The sequence below is a fragment of the Meleagris gallopavo genome, chromosome 20 (genome assembly GCF_905368555.1).
Source record: "Meleagris gallopavo chromosome 20, MGAL_WU_HG_1.1, whole genome shotgun sequence".
Lineage (NCBI taxonomy): Eukaryota > Metazoa > Chordata > Aves > Galliformes > Phasianidae > Meleagris > Meleagris gallopavo.
In genome coordinates, this window is record NC_139423.1 from 3109194 (window position 1) to 3127815 (window position 18622).

General features: G+C 39.2%; 2 protein-coding genes across 11 annotated transcripts in view; one reads left to right on the forward strand and one right to left on the reverse strand.

Moving 5' to 3' along the window:
- QTGAL (queuosine-tRNA galactosyltransferase) overlaps window positions 1-10945 on the forward strand; it is a 111145-nt gene extending 100200 nt beyond the window's left edge. For 7 of the 9 annotated variants that reach the window (XM_085240262.1, XM_085240259.1, XM_085240260.1 and 4 more), the window contains 4 exons: window positions 1328-1396; window positions 3431-3505; window positions 8789-8877; window positions 10640-10945. In XM_085240262.1, coding sequence (XP_085096388.1) covers window positions 1328-1396; window positions 3431-3505; window positions 8789-8869 — 225 coding nt within the window. In that variant the 3' untranslated portion in view covers window positions 8870-8877; window positions 10640-10945. Of the gene's footprint in view, window positions 1-1250; window positions 1397-3430; window positions 3506-8788; window positions 8878-9902 lie in introns of those variants that run through there. The other 2 variants (XM_085240258.1, XM_085240265.1) reach the window with 2 other exon arrangements.
- Window positions 10357-18622, reverse strand: part of TBCD (tubulin folding cofactor D) — a 108564-nt gene continuing 100298 nt past the window's right edge. For both annotated transcript variants that reach the window (XM_003211411.4, XM_085240256.1), the window contains 5 exons: window positions 16665-16754; window positions 15728-15815; window positions 14200-14309; window positions 11990-12074; window positions 10357-10754 (listed from right to left, as the gene is read on the reverse strand). In XM_003211411.4, the coding sequence (XP_003211459.3) occupies window positions 10740-10754; window positions 11990-12074; window positions 14200-14309; window positions 15728-15815; window positions 16665-16754 (388 nt within the window). In that variant the 3' untranslated portion in view covers window positions 10357-10739. The remainder of the gene's footprint in view (window positions 10755-11989; window positions 12075-14199; window positions 14310-15727; window positions 15816-16664; window positions 16755-18622) is intronic.

Below are 18622 nucleotides of genomic sequence, written 5' to 3' on the forward strand. Positions count from 1 at the left end.
TTAGCTTCCTAGTACTTCCCTGCACTCCCTTTCTAGTTCCATTATAAAGTCTGAAGCGTGGGCTGTGTCCTTAGTGTGACCCCTGCATCAGGAGCACCCAAAGCACAAGTCTGGATCTACTGGCCTGAAAGATGATTCAGCTACTCCTTCAGCTCCAAAGTGAAAATTTAATGTTTCCGTAACATTCTTTTCTTTGTTGGTGAAACAATAAAGAATGCAGAAGTTCAGCATTAGGACACTAGTGCTCTTGCGTCAGTGTCCCCTATTGTGCAAACAGAATGAGGTCATTTTAGGTAAAATAAAATATCTTATGCAAAGGAGGAAAATGGGGGAGAGAGATGTACGTAGGTACCGAAAGTAAGCCAGCCTTCTGCAGCCTCTCTAACTTAGTAAACTAATACACAGCTGTTTGGCTATTCAAATTTTCCCAATGTTAAGTGTTGTTAATCAATTTTTAATGCAACAATTAAAAAGATAGGAAAGCTGCTACCCAGCTTTCACCAGAATAATTGATTTCTGCAAGACCTTAAATACCTTCACCGTTCTGCTTCAGTGTAAAAGTTCTGTGCAGATGATACAAATAGATCCAAAGGAAGTCAGAGGAAAACATAGCTACATTTGTTTTTAGAAGTCTTACAAAATGTTACTGACATTTGGTTTAATGGTTCCAAAATGAGACCACTGTGTATTTTGGATTGCAGGCATTTACTATGCCTGTGTATTTATGGGGAATGCAAATTAAAAAAATGTGAAATATTTGGCAACAAGGGCTATAAATAATGCTTCCATAACTACATTAAGAATAACAAAAACACAGCAGTAAATACATATATTTAAACAACAAAATCTGCTGGAGTTTTCAGTTGAAAAATAGAGATAAAATCTAGAGATAAACAGCAAACGTGGGGTGTTATGGCTGAGAAGTGAAGCAGGTATTACCAGAGCATCCATAGCAATAGTGCAGCACTGTATCTTGTATCTTGTAGTAGGTGATGTGGTTGGACTGGACAGAAAAAGGAAGGTTGTATGATCAAACCTGAAGTGTTTGGTGGAAGTGCTGCAATGAGGAGGCCAGCCTCTGTCTTTAGTTTACTCAGCATGTCACTGAGGATGTGAGGTTAATGATCTCACGTGTTTTTTCTTACACAGCATCTGTTTTCATGTTCAGGAAAACATAATCTGCTCATAGCCATCTGCAAACATCACTAAGATATCCATGGAAATGATTTAATATGTTTTAATCTCCACAGCAAGACCATGGCGACCAAGTGAAATACCTGCTGATGGCAAAGAATGGCATTAAACCATTCTGCTTCCTTTTCTCCAGGTAACTGCTTTTTGTGATGTTGATGAAAAGAAAATAGCAAAAGGATTCTACACTTTTGAAGAATCTGAGGTTAGTTCCTTTTGCATTCGTTAGTGTGATCTGAAATTGTTCTGAGAAGTGAGATGAAAGAATATAGCACAAATTTGTAATATGGCACGACAGCTCATTTTGGTAGGAGGCCATGACCAGTGGTTAGAGGTAAGGAGGCCATGACTGTAGGAAGCTAGATAGCTGGAGATTAATACCACAGTGCCAACTATGGAGCCAGAATCCCTGTCTGAATTGCTCACAGGAATGAGACTACCTCATCTGTAATGGTGACAGGAATTGTCTCTGAATAATGTTGTTTCAGGTAAAATTGAAACCAGCACGAAGTGTGATTCTTCAGGAATGGGTTTTATAGATGCCTCTAGACCTCACAAGAAAGAACAAAGAGGGATGGGTTGGATGACTTAAGATGCAAACTTCTTGCCCTACTGAAAAGTAGAAGGAAGAACATGAAGATTTGTGAGATGGTGTATTTCCACTGTTAATAAATTGTGATGGCAGCAAATCTCTTCCAAAGGGGTCATCTTCCAAGTTGAAGCAGGCAGGCAAGAGTACCTCATGTAAACTGAAATCAGCTTAAAAAGACATATATATATTCTGATGGGATAAAGTATTGCCTCTGACAGTTTTTCTTTTAGATGAGAGCATTTGATTAATGATGGACTAAAGTCTAACGTCTAGTAAGTAAAAGAAGATTTCAGTGATGAATTGTAACTTATCTATAGATTAATTATAGTCATACTGTATCTAAATAAGACTTTAACTGATAGGCTCCTTTCGAGCCTAAAATTATAGGCAGAAACGCTTTATTCCACTGCGAAGGAATAATGATATTTAGATAGCAATAAACAAATCACATAGAAAAAGTTGTTTTATTACACTATTAATTTAATGGTAGCAATTAGCTCCAAGATCTGGAGTAGTTTCATCCAGATTCAGTCCCTCAAACAGTCAGTGACATGACAGCTCTCAGGTTCACTGGGCACTGGGTCAGGTCCTTGGGAGTGCAGTCTGACACTATGGCTCAGCTGGTCTAGCTGCAGGGGTGGTCTGACCTCAGCCCTGCACTCCTACTGCCTTGTTTATACTGGGTCTAGCAGTCTTGTGGCTAAAGGATGACAATTCGGCTGATCTGGCAGAAAAAGAACCCTCAAAAGTTGTTTTCCAGCACGTTATCTTGTGAATAAAGTTACCCTGAGGTTGCTGTGGGAGGGGTAAGGGAGCATCTCCTCAGATGCAGCTTGTGATTAGACTAGAGCAATTATAAAATCAGACTCTATACTGGGAGAGTGCTTCCAGTTGCAATCAGAATTGAGGACTTTGACCAGGAATGTGCCTCATTGCCTCTAGTTAATAGTAATGCTATTAGCATTTCTGTTGCAGATCCTGTGCTTATGTCTTGCTAACATAGAGCCATTCTCCCAGATCAGTCATAAATAAGATTATACTACAAACTGTTGTGAATCCTTCGAAAATTCTGCATCTTGGAGCCATGTTGAAGTCTCAGTTGAGCATAAGCCATTTAACAGCTCTAGCTGAAAGGGAAGGATTCTGCTTTAGTATTTGCTGCTTGCCTTGTGCCTGCTTTGATACTTCTCTGATGGCACATTAAGCTGATTCTGCTCACTACAGGGGTAGAACCAGCTCAAAAGAAAAACAGAAAAATATATGTAGTATTTGATGTGATAGGCTGTTGTAACACCTGCCTTGTAGTTAAATCCAAGAGGAAATCATTTGTGGAAAGGGCTAAAAGGCAGATAATCTGGAGGAGAGGAATGAGAGCTGCTCCTTTCAACAGCAGAAAGCTCTTAATGAAGATCTGTGTAGTGTGGTGCATAACTTTATTCAAAGAAAAACAATTATGTTGAAAGGTTATGGTAAGAAAGTCATGGGTTCTTAAAATGACTGGGGAAATGGTGAGTGGAGAGGTGATCATGTGAACTATTTAAAATAAGGTCTTAAAATTAGCTTTTCCTCTTTTACTGCTTAGTAGCTCCTAAAACTAAAACAAGTACCTGTGTATGTTTCTTAACTGTTTGACTGCTCTGCTTGCAGGAGAGACCAAAACCAAAAATTCCTATATGTCACTTCAGAGAAGCAACTCCACCTTTCATTATCTGTGTGAAGCAGGTGAGTACCCTTAACTGTATGTACAAAATCAGTAATTGTTCCTTATTATCATCAATTTCTATCTAATTGTTTTCCCAGAATTCTTTACTATATAACTGAACGGCCCTTCTAACAAATTGTGCAGAGTATTCAGGGTTTTAAAACAGCAGTATTAAGAATTGTAATATTAAGAATGATAAAAATTACAGCCTCAGTAAAGGAGCTTGGATCTGTTTTATGTTCTTGCCCAACGCTGTGTGCACAAATAAGTACATATAGTTGGTCACCTGGTCTTGTTAATTCCTAAAATATTGCAGCCCTGGAGTTTCAAAGGCTTTTTTTTTTTTTTTAATCAGACCTTAAAAACTATTTTGTTTGGCACTGTGAATTCTGACACCATTTCTGTGACTGATGGTGGTAACATAACTAGATGGTAACCAGTAGCAATTTTGCTGTTATATTTAAAATAATAGCACAGTATAGAGGGATAACACAGAAGATTAAAAGCAAAATAGCAACTATGCTGTAATTGTAAATGTTAATTAAAAAGTCTCTAGAAGTAACTAAAACATCTCATACAGTTCCCTGTTAACTTTGCCCTCCCAACTTCACAGCCAACTCTGAGATCATAACTGAAGTTGTAAAGCCAGACTGAAAGTACCTTAAGGCATTACTGTGTAGTGCTGGTTGATAAACTGTTGGATAAGCTAGTGATATTACAACTAATTTAATTTTTCATACTGCATATAATGGTGGGTGGAAGTCCCTAGACAAAACATCTGTGCAACCTTTTGTAAAGCACATCTAATTTGTGAAGTCCTTACAATGAGGCTGTTATACAACATCTTGCCTTAAGACAAGTGATTTCAGTACATTTTCTGCTATTTGCCACTGAGCATTTCCTACTTGCTAATCAATGACTATTGTAGGCCATAGTATCTTTCAAGCAATATTTTTTTAATTGTAAATAGAATTTGACCTACTTGAAATACTTCTAGAGCTTGTGAAGTTATTTCTAAAGTGTCTTTGAAGCAGCTTACTTTCTAGGAGAACGTAATAAAGCCAACAGCCATTCAGATGGGGCTGACTACAAACTGCAGGCAGGTTATGTCCTTGCCCATCTCACTTTGTGATTGAGATACACAGACACTGCTAACGTTGGTGCTATAAGACCTGATGGCAAAAACACCCGGTGCAGAGGTAAATAAAAGTCAGTATGCAAGGAGTTGCAGCAGTGTTGTACCTTGGGAAAACGAGAGTGGCCAAAGGGACAAGAAAACGATGAGAACAGACTTGCATAATAACGTAGTGGAAGCCCTCAACAGAGCTTGCCTCTGTGTAAATTTTAAATGCACCTGTTAATAATACAAACCTCGCAGTGCCCCCGTGTCATTATGCCATATTATCGTTGTGATATTATGAAGGAATCAGGTTAGAAGGACAGAGATGTCGAAGAGCTGAAACCAAGTATTTGTCAGTAGTGCTGAACATACTGTCATTACCTGAGGAACCTCAGACACAGTAAGACAGACATAAAACACAGATATCTGTACCAAGGTGTAGGAAGTGTAAAAGCCAAGAGAGAGAAAAGGACTCGGAGGGTCTCATCCGGCAGCGTTCTGAGTCACGCTCCCAAACCAAGCCTGCTGGACCCTCCTTTCTGCTACCGCTGGGTTTTGCAGCTGATCTTCAGGAAGTTTTACAACCTCTCTTTCAGCCATTGTCATACTTGCTGGATTTAATTACTGTTATGAGTCTCCGTGGAGGCAGTTGGAATCTACAAAATCCGTTCTTAGTACTTGCGAGGTTGTGCCGGGACTGAAATGGCCACGCTTTTCAGTAGTAGTTTTGTCATGGAAAGTAGTCTTCTACCAAAACAAAACAAGCTGATAAATGTCTGTGGTTTAAAATATTCAGGTATCCTGTCTGCAGCAGCTTTCAAACTTCTGGGTCTGACCGCTAAAGGAAATGGTTTCTAAATGGGCTGAGAAGAGCAGAGTATTGAACTTTCATTCATCTGTGTTGCTATTGTGCGGGCCGCAAAATGCCGCGGGTTGGCCTTTGCTTATTTATAGACTGAATTTGCCTTGCTTTCTGTGCAGCCCACATCTGAAGGAACAGCTAAAAGCAAACCTTCCCAGCTGCTTTTCTTTATTCACCTCTCCCCGTTTCCCCTCCCAGTGTGTTCTTCAAACAAAGAAGGATGGGAGGATGCATACGCAGATAAATGTTAAGACCGCATCAAATGAAAAATGTTCTCTACTTTCTGATGGCTATTTCTGCCTCTCTGATTCTATTCACTCACATACATCGAATGGAACTCTGCAAAAAATGTTGATGTTAGGAGTCAAGTCCCAAGCTGATGTGAAAGACATGACCACAACAAAACAAAATTCTTCTGCCCATAGGGTGCTGTGTGGGACCAGCAAAATCCATGTGTTTGAGAGGTTACGAAGTGTCCGTATTTTCAAACTATTAAGGGCGAGTAGGTTTACCCAGCTCTGTGCTTCAGGTCATGCTGCTGACATAGAAGGATTCCCAGTGAGTGGAAGGACGTTTCTTGTGCAGACAAACGAATGTGCAGATGCTGCACACGCAGCCTAGCTGGAGTCCCCTGCTGGATCTGCTTCTGTGTTGGGTGGAGTTGTTGAAGTTGACGTAAGGCAGAGCTAGCTGCTGAGACCTTCCCGTGATTTACTTAAACAGAAGTCATTAACAAGTTTGTAAACATCCCAGACTTGCGAATTTATTATTTACAAATATAGATTAACCAACATCCTTCTGAAGAAGTGTTCTGGGGCCTTGCTGTTTTTTGTTTTGCCTTTCATGGTCGAGAATTACTTTTAGTAGTGATGCAGACAAAACCTGCATGTTTATAAGCAGCACTAAGAGGGTAATTTTGAAGATTAGAAATGTTTATTAAGTGGTTGTCTGCAGGAATTGACCCTGATGGCCGTGTACTTCAAGCACTGTTTGCTTATTTATTTTCTCTGGCAGCTCCTCCCTTGTGCAGTATTGCTCTGTTACCATGTAAAATCATCTCTGAAAAAGCAGTCATACTATTTGATTTTTGTTGGGTTTGCTTTTAAAACGGCTTCACAAAAGGCTGTAGCTGAAATCCTGTGCTCTGGGTGTGCGTGTGTGTGTTTCAAAGCTTTTACCCAGGAGCATAAAATCATGGCTTTAGCTCATCAAAGTTGTGTACCAGCCTGCAGCACCACTTCACCTAAGGGTCTGCTCTGTGTATTTTCTCTTGCTTTGAGGTAAAAGCAAAATGCTCAGAAATCACTTACTGTACCCAGTTTTGGCATGGCTTCCAAGTGCTTGAAATGAAAGGGATTTTCTACTATTCTGCCTCAGTAATTAAACTAGTTCAATTGTGTAAAGTATTCAGGAAATTTACTGTTGACCAGTTATTGTGAAACACTGCCTTGTTCTGTCACCTCAGTCTTGTGGTCTGGGAATGAAAGGTTTGTTTTTAACTCTTCTGCTTAATTTAGCATCTGGGCTCTTTTATTTTCATTTTTAACCCTTCTTCAGAGCAGGGTTTTTTTTTTTTTTCCAGCAAGCCACACAGAACCGTTTCATACCCCAAGTCCAAATTTGGGTAATCTTGGGTTTATGAAATCATTAGAGAAGAGTAAAGGCCATGATCAAGACCTGCATTTCTAAGTAGAGTTCTCTGTTGATGTGAGCACTAAGTTTTGCACTTGAACCAGTGGAAGCCTGGGATCTGAACTGGATTGAAAAACCAGGACCCAGTCCTTCAAAGTACTAAATGCTGTCAAGTATTCTTCATATCAAGAGGTTTAAAAAAAAAAAAAAGAAAGAAAACCATACTCAACATCTTTCACACTCAGGCCCTTATCACTCAGGTAACCAATGGCTTAGATAGGTAAAGTGGAGCTCTTGCTTTAAAAATCTGCTGCCATCAGACTTTTTCTGCCTTTCTCCAAGTTATTCATTAGCTGTTATCATTGTTCCTTTTAATTGTTTGTAAGCAACAGTGCTCAAGAAACTTTATGACTGTGGTGGATTTGTTTTTGTTGAAGTTCTGGATCAGATAATGTTGTCTTTGTGTACTTGGGCATTGCCAATGAAAACTGAGAAACATTGCAGGTAGAAGATACTGGCAGAGGAGAGAAGGGAGGGAATCCTTGAGCCTGAGCACAGCATGCTGGTTTGAGCCAAGCTTTGAAATATGCAGTGTTTCCTATATAAATTTATGGAGCAGCCTGGAGGGAACAGGTCAGGTTGTTTTGTAGTTGGGCAGACTGCTGATTGAGATGGCCTTGTGCTCCTTGAATGGAAGGCTTCTAAGAAACACCTACTGCTGAGTGAGCATTTTTATAAGCATTTCAGCAGATGGGTCCAAGATGAGCTGGAAGCTGAATGTCCTGAATGTAAGTCAGAAAACTTGATTTCTGAACTCAGATTTATAGAAAGTTGCAGAACAATTTTATTGAAGCCAATTATTCTAGTCTAAGTCCAGCATTCCTCCTCCTTCAATTCCAGTTTTGTTTGGGCTCTAGTTTTGTAACTTCCTGTCCAAAACACCTGCAGGGTGTTGTGCAACTTCAATATTGCTACTCTGGACCATCCAAAAAAACCAAAGTTTTCTGTAGTTTTGTGAGGTTTAATTCATTTCTGAGATATTCCTGAAGTAGGACTCGGTAAGGCCAACGCAGAAGTGTCAAAAACACTGATGTTGGCATGTTTTCTTTTAATGGCATCACAGCTGTGTTAGGATCTGTATTGCTGCCTTGAAAAATGACTCACGGAGCAAAGCTACCAGGTTCCTGTTCAGTTAAGGTAACGACAGCTTAAAAGGAAACACCTTTACCTAAGCAAAGTATTTCAGTTGCTTGATGAAAGGTTTGTTTCATCAGCCAAGCTAATCATTGGTCAAAATCTACACAGTCACTGTTGTATCAAACTCATTCCCTTGGTCTGTTCTCTGCAAATGCCTACACTGGAAAACAAAATACCCAGAGTTGCAGATGTTTATCTTCAGAGCTCTCAGTGTAGTCCTCATGTTCTACTTCAGTGCATTAGAATGATGAGTTGTCTAACATCCACCCACAACCCCAAAGATACCAACGTGAATGCTAATTTCTCAACATATGCCTAATTTTTGAGCAGATACACTATTTCTAAGCCTTGTTCTACTTATGTTTAACTCTGCAAATGGGACTTTTTTTTCCCTGTGGCCTATAGAACCAAACTAGCAAAGCCTGTTACAACCTGAAATACCTTTTGTCTAGTTTTTTGTCTGTTTTTTGTGTTTTTTTCCCTCTCTCATAGGATTTGACAGGAGGAGCATTTGAAATGAACTTGAATATGCTGAACTTGAAAGAAGGGATGGATTATTATCACTTTAACTAAAGGCAAAGGTAAGGCAGCAACATCAAAGCTGTGTGTTATGCCTGTATCAGCACGTGCAGGAAGACCAGTGTTAGAAATTCTTAGTAATTTGTGTTTTATTAATTTTATTCCTAGTAGCCCTTTGCAAAGGAGGTGCTAAAAAACACCACTACAGAGGTACTTACTCATTTTACTATTGCACAGCACTGTCCTATCAAGCTAATTTTGTTTGTTAAATTGTACTTCTAATTGAAATAATCATCAAATATGGGCCAAAAGACTACAAGAGCACTGTTACCATAGGGAAGTCTTAAAAATGCATCAAGAAAAGCTTATAAACATGGAAGTGTAAAGAGAGATTTCTGTCAAACATTGTCTGGGGCCCTCAACCTGTCCCTGCTATTGGCTTCATTTCCTGCTACTGAGAGCAACAGCTGGCACTACAGAGGTAAAGCTCTGCATACAGCCAGTACTGAGGTTAAGTACAGCATCCTCTGATTCAGGACTGTTAGAAGCAGGTAGGTGTATGTGTAACATCATTTGCCAGGCACATGATTATTGCATGCAGATGTATTTTTCACTGGACCTTATTTTTTTTTAACTAGCAGGTTCTGCCAACACAACTTGTATTTTTCATGCAGCAAAATTTTGCAAGAGCAAAATGAAAATTTATAGTACATTATATAAGGCTCTTAATGACAACCTAACAGGGTGGGTGACACCTGGAAGAGCTGCTGTGCTGAACAGAGCCACATGGGCAGCTCAGTATTTGAACTGAGTACTCATTTGTTTAATAGTTAGAGAATACCATGCATAGATCTACACTGAATTTCATATGCCAGCCCAGGTCGCAAGTACAGTTAAGAAGTTTTTTGAATAACATAATATGTCATTTCTTTTTTAAGAAGTATTGCAAAAGTATTAAGAAAAGTATTTCTTGAAAAAAAATCTTGCAGTGACACAAGTGTAGTTTTGGAAATGAACACCTGCACTACAAGATAGCAGGTACTTTACAGCTTCTCTTGAAATATTCCTTTCTTTCAAATTTTCCTAGGTGTGTGTAGATTTACTGTCCATGATTGCTGTTCTATTTGAAGAGTGAGGAGAGTGGAATTCACTAGAACCATCAAAAAACAGATGTAATGACAACAGTGTGTTACCTGTGCATCTGCCTCACAATCACAGTAATGTTACTGAAGATAAATGTTGCAATTATTTTATTTTATAGTCCATAAGGAATAATCTGAATTCCTGCCAGTTGCTTGAAGTACTGATTCCCCTCAGTAGTGAAGGAAAGATGAAAAAGATGAAACTTCAGTTCCTGAAGCTAGTTTACTACATTTGCTTGAATAACACTTTGGCATTAGCTGAAGTGAAACAGTTTTTTTTGTTTGAAAATGATGTAAGAATGGTATACTTACCTGCACATACAAACACTCCTAAAGATGAAGTACCAGTAAGTATAGCCATTCTTACCTCCAGCAAAAAAAATTCTTTTATAAGAGTAATGCAGTAAGTCAGTTTTAATATTTAATGTGTAAACAGCAAGCGTGGGTTGAATGGCTCCATTCAGAACTGGAGAAGTGTAAATCATTGACACGGGAAAAAAAAACAACTAAAACCCAACAGGTCAGCTGGGACAGAGCTATGAAGCTATGAAGACAAACTGCCATCTTGTGGCTACAGATAATGAATTAAGAAAAAGACAACATCATGAATTGTTGCCCTCACAGGGTGGGCATATCTGCACTGTGCCTTAAGACAACTTCTGCCTCTTGTTTTGTTCACCAGTGTACTTTGCAGAGATGCTGAGAATCCAATGTGTTGAGATGCCACAGCAGCACCTGAACCAAGAGCTTCAATTTACAGAGCAGAAGCCAGCGCTGCAACTTCACTTTGCTGAACTCTGCAAGAGAGAAAGAGAAAAGAGGTGGAGCAGTGCAGTTGTGTATGTAATTAATTAAGCTAAACAGAAGAAAATGTAGAAGTGTAAAGTTAAATTTTTTTAACTACCTGTCAGTAAATTTGATTTGTGTACAGGTTTTTAAAGGAATAATTGTTTATTTATTTCAATAAAATTAATTCATCTTTTCCTAATGCTTGGCATTCTCTGCTGCTGATATTTCTCGGGATACGTGAGCTGCTGTGTGGGAACCAGCTGGCTGCAGGTAGGACATGAGGACAGCTGCAACAAGTCATTCAACTTCACTAAGTGTCACTTTTAGAGCAAACTCTGAAAGTTCTCTGGATAGGCTATGCACAATACCCTAACAGCTCTGTGCTTTTAATGTATTGAGCATTGGCATTTGCTTGCCAGACTGATGCACTGCTAAAGAAACTTTGAAATCTTTCAACTAGTAATGCTATTTGACAGCAGTGTCTTATCATAAAGAAATCCCCTCTTTTATCATTGCTGAGTAATTTCAGAAAGGAAAAAGGGCTTTGCCATGCTGAATTTCATCACCTACAACTGGAATAGTTCCTGTTGTTATCCAGTAAGTTAGTGCTTGAGATGAACCTGCTAAGACCTAACTACGTTTCCATGTTTGTTACTTATCTTGCTTACTTGAGCCTCACCAGCAGAACAGAACCACCTCTTCCAGATATTAAAGCAGAAAGTTCTGCCTTTCTAGAAATACCAACTGGATGGGCAATTCCAAACTGTCTGCATTAAAGTGGAAAAAAAAAAATCTACACCTCATCTGTTGTCTTCTTATGAATGTGTTAACTTCCAGAATATATTCTTTGTTAGAGTCCTGTGATTTGCACCAACAGCACACATTATAATTTTGCTGTTAAAATGGAGTAGGACACTGTTACCCTTTTTTTTTTCCCCAGAAAGGGCAGTCGAACAGTTTTTGAAACATCTGTGCTGTATTATTTCATTCTTGCATTTTGTCTGAGTAAGATGTCACACTGCAGCTCTGGAATGCTTTCAAGAAATGAAACTGGAAGGGCTTAAGAGAATAGTTTTCAGCAATTCCATACACTCTGTTGTTAGTTGTGAGGACATTCCTACATTCATGAACCTGTGAAGAACTACATCTGTTGCACAGAACTTACCCAATGCCCTCAGTTACTGGAACAACTGATCATTATAGTGCTTCTTCCCAGAAGCTCAGGAGCACTGCTGTACCTTACCTTGGTTACCAGCTGTGGTTTGGGCACCTTCAGAAGGTCACAGAGGAGGTTGCGTTTCTCTCGTAGCTCTGCTACTTCAGCTTCCCTGCACAAAGCAGCAAGTTCCAATCACTTCAAAAACAGAAACTCAACGCTGGCTGTGTAAGCTATCCGTTTTTTAATTTATCACTATGCATGTCTGTTCTTTGAAGTATATTTCAAACTAGATGTTCTTGTTACATTACATTTTTAGAAAAATGTAAGCTTTTGGCACCATTGTAAGCCAGATAAACCATAAATACTCAGCAACCTCCTCCAGAGATGGCAGTTAGTAGTTCAACTCCTAAGATTATTCTTTTAGACTTTTTTTATTTCAGAAAGTAGCTTTCTTCATAAAAGCTTTTTGATTAAAAGTTCATTAATTTATTCATTTATAGCTGCTTTTTATTTAGAAAACACCATATCAAGAATGTAACTGTCACTGGATTTGGAGAACGTGCTGCCATGCAGGGAAGCATTCTCCTGAACTCAAAATCCAGACCTAATGCTAGCAGAACTTCTTAAAAGTTACAGAAATAACAAAACGTTTACAAGATAATTTCCTCAGCAGTGGTTACAAAAAGCCCCAAATGCCAAAAATCCAAACATGACATTCTTCTACAGATACATTTTTTACAACATAACTGAAATGCTGCTCAATCAGCAGATCCAGTTTGCTTTTCTTAAGCCTAAATGAGTGATTAGAAAAATTAACTCTTAGCAAGTAAACCGATTCCAAAACAACAGAGAAAAAGCAAAAGTACAAGTTAATTAATTAAAAGTAACCTGAATAATATGTATAAAAATGTATTTGGACACTTGAAGATTATAGAATCATCAAAGTTGGAAAAGACCTTCAGGATTATCTGTCCAACCATCAAGGTGACCTACCACGACCCACCAGTAAACCATCTCATGTGTCACATCTAAACTGGAAACTTTCCTGTAGCTGAGCAAAATGTTATTATTTATAGTGTAATTGTTTAAACTTGGAATTGTACAACTGTAAGATTAACTCTCTGTAATTCTAACAAAGAAAATGTTACAACAATGCATATTCCAGTAACTTCTGTCTTCCCCAAATATTTAGTTCTCATTTGGCTTCCTGATGTTAGTGCTTATTTTACTGCTGCAATTACTGTGTTCTAGCACTGAGAAGGGCTCTCTATGATACTCAGCAATGACTTCATCTATCTTCCTTTGTAAACAGTTAAAACTTGTTTTATCATGTTAATTTGAAGTAAGTTCTTCATCTTTAATCTCAGTGCAAGGGATATATTGTGACAGGGAATAAAGCAGGCAGGCAATCACAGCTTAAAAGGGGCAAGGTGAAAATAGAGCATTTTTTCTGAAATATCTGTATGAAGTTCACTGCTTTGTTTTGGTCAGCAGCTCCACACTGCTGCTTTTTTTTCTGTAGCAGTTTGGTGTGTTCCACTTCTAATCTTGCAACTGTAAGCAGCAGCAACCTAACCCTTATCAATTGTTTCTGTTAACCAATTATTTCTGTAGCAGCTGAAGTTTAGACTGCTGAGAAAGCCTGCTCTTAATTTGGATTTCCTAAGCAAGCACTGAATCAGCCTAGGCAGAACATTACACATCAACATGTAGTTGAGCAAATAAGCAGAACAGCCAGTAATAACCAGTTCTTCCAAACTTGTCACTGCTACACTGAAATCTCAGGGAAATATGAAGCAGCCACCCCTGGCAATAGCAGACATTAATTTCTTTTCCCAAATACGTTACTTAAGCTCAAATGCAGAAACAAGCTGGAAATTAAAGACGAGTTCAATAATGTAAGCATGCAAACTGCAGCATTAAGGTGTGCTTGTTCTCAAAACATTTATTCCCAAGAAATATCACTGAAGAAAAAAAAAAACAGTTGATATAATAATATGTATGACATACATTCTTGATATTCTTCAAAACACCTTCTCCTATATTACTCTGAGGCAGTGTGGGCAACGTGAGCTCAGATGAAATTTGAGCAATGACATTTCAGTTAATTGCTCTTTACAGCTCGCACCAATCCTTTCTCTTCCAAAATGCTGCCAGAATTGAATACCTATCACTCAGGTATTGGTCAGTGCAGCTTCCTTACCTCCAGTCTTTAAAGGTGTGGATGTCTTTCTTTCAACTTCAGTGGTACAAAATCTATTTCAGCTGTTATTACTATCTGAGAACAAACTCACCAGTTACTATCGCTGAGGATGGCCATCACCTCGTCTATAATGGCAGGATCAATTATTTCACTGTAGGTTATCAGCATTTCATAAACTTGACTGGCTGTTGTTTTCCGTATCTACAGGAAGAGGCAGAGGAAGCTTTAGTAAAGTATCCAGAGTGCTGCAGGGAAGAGCCAGCAGGCATTTCCATTCATACTGGTGCTGGCTGAGGAAGAAGGGAGGAGGGTCACAGAAGTACCTTTTGGAAAACATTTGCTTTTCAGACCTGTCCCTCACAAGGAGTAAACTCAAATGTTAAGAACAGCCTAACGGGAACATTTCTTTACTTGAAATGATTCACTGAGCAAAAGTCTGCCCCAGTGCTGGCTGCTGTAGGACTACAAAGAAGTCACGTTCCTTACCCCAAAGACTGTAAGCCAGTGAAACTCTAAAAAGCTGTTTGGAGACAGATGATGATGCAAGTAACATTAGTTTTTAGACTCCAGCATCCAGCAGCAGTTACCCAAGTTTTTTTCCCAGAGCACTGTTCAGTTGCCATGTGATACACAAAGAAAAAGCAAGGAAGGCTGGTACCTGAGATACAGTGCATGGAAAGGCACTACATGGAAGACTGCAAAACTGTAACAGGAACAAATTCTGATTTTTTTTATTTTTTTTTTTTTTAAGAAAGCCTGATGGTAACTAAAGAGAGGCAAAGAAATTATAGGCTTATTTCCTGAGCAGTGGTGCCAATTTAAATCGACTTCTCTATAAAAAGATAAATATATTATGATGTAAACATGAAATGGTTCATCTTCAGTTCTTACACTGCCCCTCCTGCAAAGTTCTCTTCCTGTAGCAAGGGAACACAGCATGGAAATGTTTGGACCAAAACTCCAAAGCATCCAGCTTTGTTGAGCACCATATTGTTTTGCCCTGAACACAAACGGAATCAGTGCTAAAATAAACAGTGCAGGTTTGTATTGGCCAGAAACCAGGGCATGCAGTGCTTTCTCAAACCACTCTAATATCTCACTGGTTTCCACATTTTTATGTGCCCTTGCAATTACATCTGACAGCCCCTGCTTCTCCTGCACTACCTGAGGGCTGAAGCTGCCCCTCCTCACAGCACTCCTGCCAGCATTCCCAGATGAAGCCCTGAACACCAGCACCATTGGAAGCTCATTACTGGGTTCAGTTGCCACAGCAGCCACCAGTCTGGGCTGCCACATCTGGTACAATGGACCTCATGTTCTCCCAAAAACTTTACAGGGTCAAAAAAAAAAAAACCAAAACCCAACCAATTCTAATGGCTGTAATGTTGTCCCACATACAATTCTCTCCTGCACATCCTCAGAAGCAGTAGCTCATTTTTTGAGCCCTGTTTCAGTTACTTAATCTGCAGCACACAGAGAACAGACCCCTGAGACATAAAACCTGGTATTACAGCACTGTCTCTTCGAAGAGCATTAAAGCAACATTCTTAATTTTATTTTTAAACTTCATATACATTAAAGCAATGTAATTGATACTATGCAATTTCTTCAAGACTTACCACAGGAAATGGATGGCAAAGGAGGAGAAGCAGCTGAAACAAAACTTTCTCTCTCATATCTCCTTGAAATTGAATCAGGCCACAAAATCTGAAAAACATAGGAAAATACAGATCTGAAGTGATATTTGTTCATGCTGTAACTGTAAAAGTACATTTTGAGGATCAGAATGAAGGTATATTAAAAGAAACAACACAGGGAGAGAATGAAGCATTGCTGCCCCCAGGATCTCAGCTGATATAAGTGCTGTGGGAAAGCAAACACTGAGAGGGAGTGCACTGAAATTCTTAAGGGTTACTGAGATGCCACACATTTATGCCAAATACAACTGTGATCTTAAAGCTACTGAAGGCAGCCCCAAAGTCTTCACACAAAAACTCAGATCTTGAATTAAACTCTCTCACATGGAGGTAAGAGTGAAAGACAAAGACATGGATTCCTTTTCATTTTAGGCCTTCTTGCAGTCTTAAAATATTGTCAATAAAGAAATGAAATTGAAGTCAATTCTACCACTGAACATTCATTCAGCCCTGCAGCATTTTGTCTTTTTGTCCCCTCACCCAGTTTTGGTTTCATCTCTTTGCTATCTGAACTGGGTGGTTTTTTTCCCCTAAAGCCAGGTAATAATTCTGCTGGTGTTTTCAGCCATTTCTGGTGTACCTGTGAGATCTACTCAATTATAGGTACCTTCCATTGGCAGCAGCTGAATTGAGCTCCACGAGCAATAAGGAAATGACTCACATCTTCAAAAGCAACACTTTAAGAGCAGCTAATACTTTTCTGATCCTTCACAAGCGTTTGACCAACCACTTAACTTATCCCATGTATCTGCATGCATTTTTCATTTACATCCTTACTCCATCTGGTGCCTACTGTAGTTACATTTTCATCAGCACGAGCAGACAAAAGATGTGCTTTGTTTGTCTGACTGTGACTCACACTCCTATGCTGGAGCGAAGTTTCCGGATGTCTTTGGATCTTTTGATCTCTTCTTTACAAAGGTGAAGTAACTTCACTGGAAACGGATGGCTGGAAAGAGAAAAGGATGAGAAATGGATTGCCACAGAATTTCAAATACATTTAATGATTGTAAAGATGACAAATTAACATTCAAAAGAGAAGAAAGACACTGCCCAGAGCTGTTTGCAGCTCCTTGCACAGCAGCACACCCTGCCTGAGGTGGGCTTTTGCTAAACACACAGCAGTTTGGCCACTACCACATTACTAGGCAACTTATTATTTTTTAATGGAAGTGAAGAAATTAATATGAATTACAGTACCTGCATGCTGAGGAGTGAATTACGTTTCTCACAATCATTCGGTGCACACGGGCTTGTGCTTACAGCAATGCACCGTATGATCAGAAGCACTGAGCCAGGAATTACAATATTCTGTAACACGTGAAGTGCTCCACGTAGCACTGCGGTGCCCTGGTGGTCCCCGAAGGCCTTAACCAAACTGTGCACAAAAGGGGATAAACTCTGTTCTTAAATACTCTACCAGTCTTTAAGCCCAGATTCCTTTAGAGATTCCAGACAAGGTAATTAAACACTGGGCTTCCAGTTCTGCTCGGTGTACCAGCCATGAAGCCATCTTTAAATAGAGTGAGCAAATTCTTTTTATTTTTCTACACAGTCTGGGAAATGTAATTCTCACAGCTCTTTCCCAGACACTCATACAAACACAAGTATTGTTAGTGTTATTTCAAGGACCTATTAGAGAAAAGCAAAGAGGGAATATTACTTTTATTTCAATACAAATTATTTAATCTTTTACTCACTGCACTCAAAGCTGAAGTGCAATAGATGCAAAAAAAAAAAAAAACAAAAAACCAACAAATCTATTTCATCTTTGGCTACTGAACACAGTGACTTCTAGATGGCATAGCCTGCAAATCCCACTGTACTGTGTTGGTAAAGCAGCAGTCCTAGCATTTATTTTCTGCTACTATGATTCAAAACTGTGGATATAAACTATTCAAAAGTGCTGTATAATCTAATGTGTTGAATAACAGTACATTTAAAACAAGAAAATAAGATGGTTAGAGGAGTGACGTTAAGTGACTGAGCCTTGTTACATGTAGTTTTCCAGACAGGAACAACGTATTTTTTACTTAAATAAAAAAATATATCTTAGCAAAATTCTGGCATACAATGGCAAGTATGGACCTGGTTAAAAAACTGAACAACAAACCATGGACCCATGAAGCTAAAGAACAGTCTGAATATTGCCCTGAAAAGCACACAAAGAGAAAAGCTGACACATTTACAAAGTTGGCACCGAGGCAACACAAGTTTTTAGAGCTGATAGTGGCTTTCAGAACTACGTGGCCTCAGCAAGGCTGAGTTAAAATACTCCCACTGGATGCTGAAAGGGCGAATTCCCTGCCATCCATTGCCCTTGGCCACATCAGCACTGTTTCTACATTCTGAGAACTAAGAAATGTGCCAAAAGTAATTGCATATGAGACACCTTACCAGAAAGGCATCGCTCTGAATGAGTCTGTGTGTCTACAGACATTGGTTTGTCCCTCTGGATGAGGGGGAGAGCATCTGCTTTCTTAAGACAGGCTTTTTTCCTACCTTGATGGAATTGCCCTTCCTCCCACTCCCCTACGATTACACAGAGACATTGTGTGGACAGCTAACTACAATACCTGCAATACATGCCTGGCTTTCAGCACAGAACAGCTGTGACAGTGAATTAGGTGAGATTTTAAATTGGTTCAACAACGTGCACATCGCAGCAGAGTACAGCAACAAAGAGACCAATGGAACAAGAGCATCTGGAATAAATTTAGTACACGTAGCCTTATGTGCAGCATTTGGTGTTTAAAACAGATGCGCTGTCATTTGCCAATTTCGTTTGTAATAACTACACCTAACTCACGTATGATC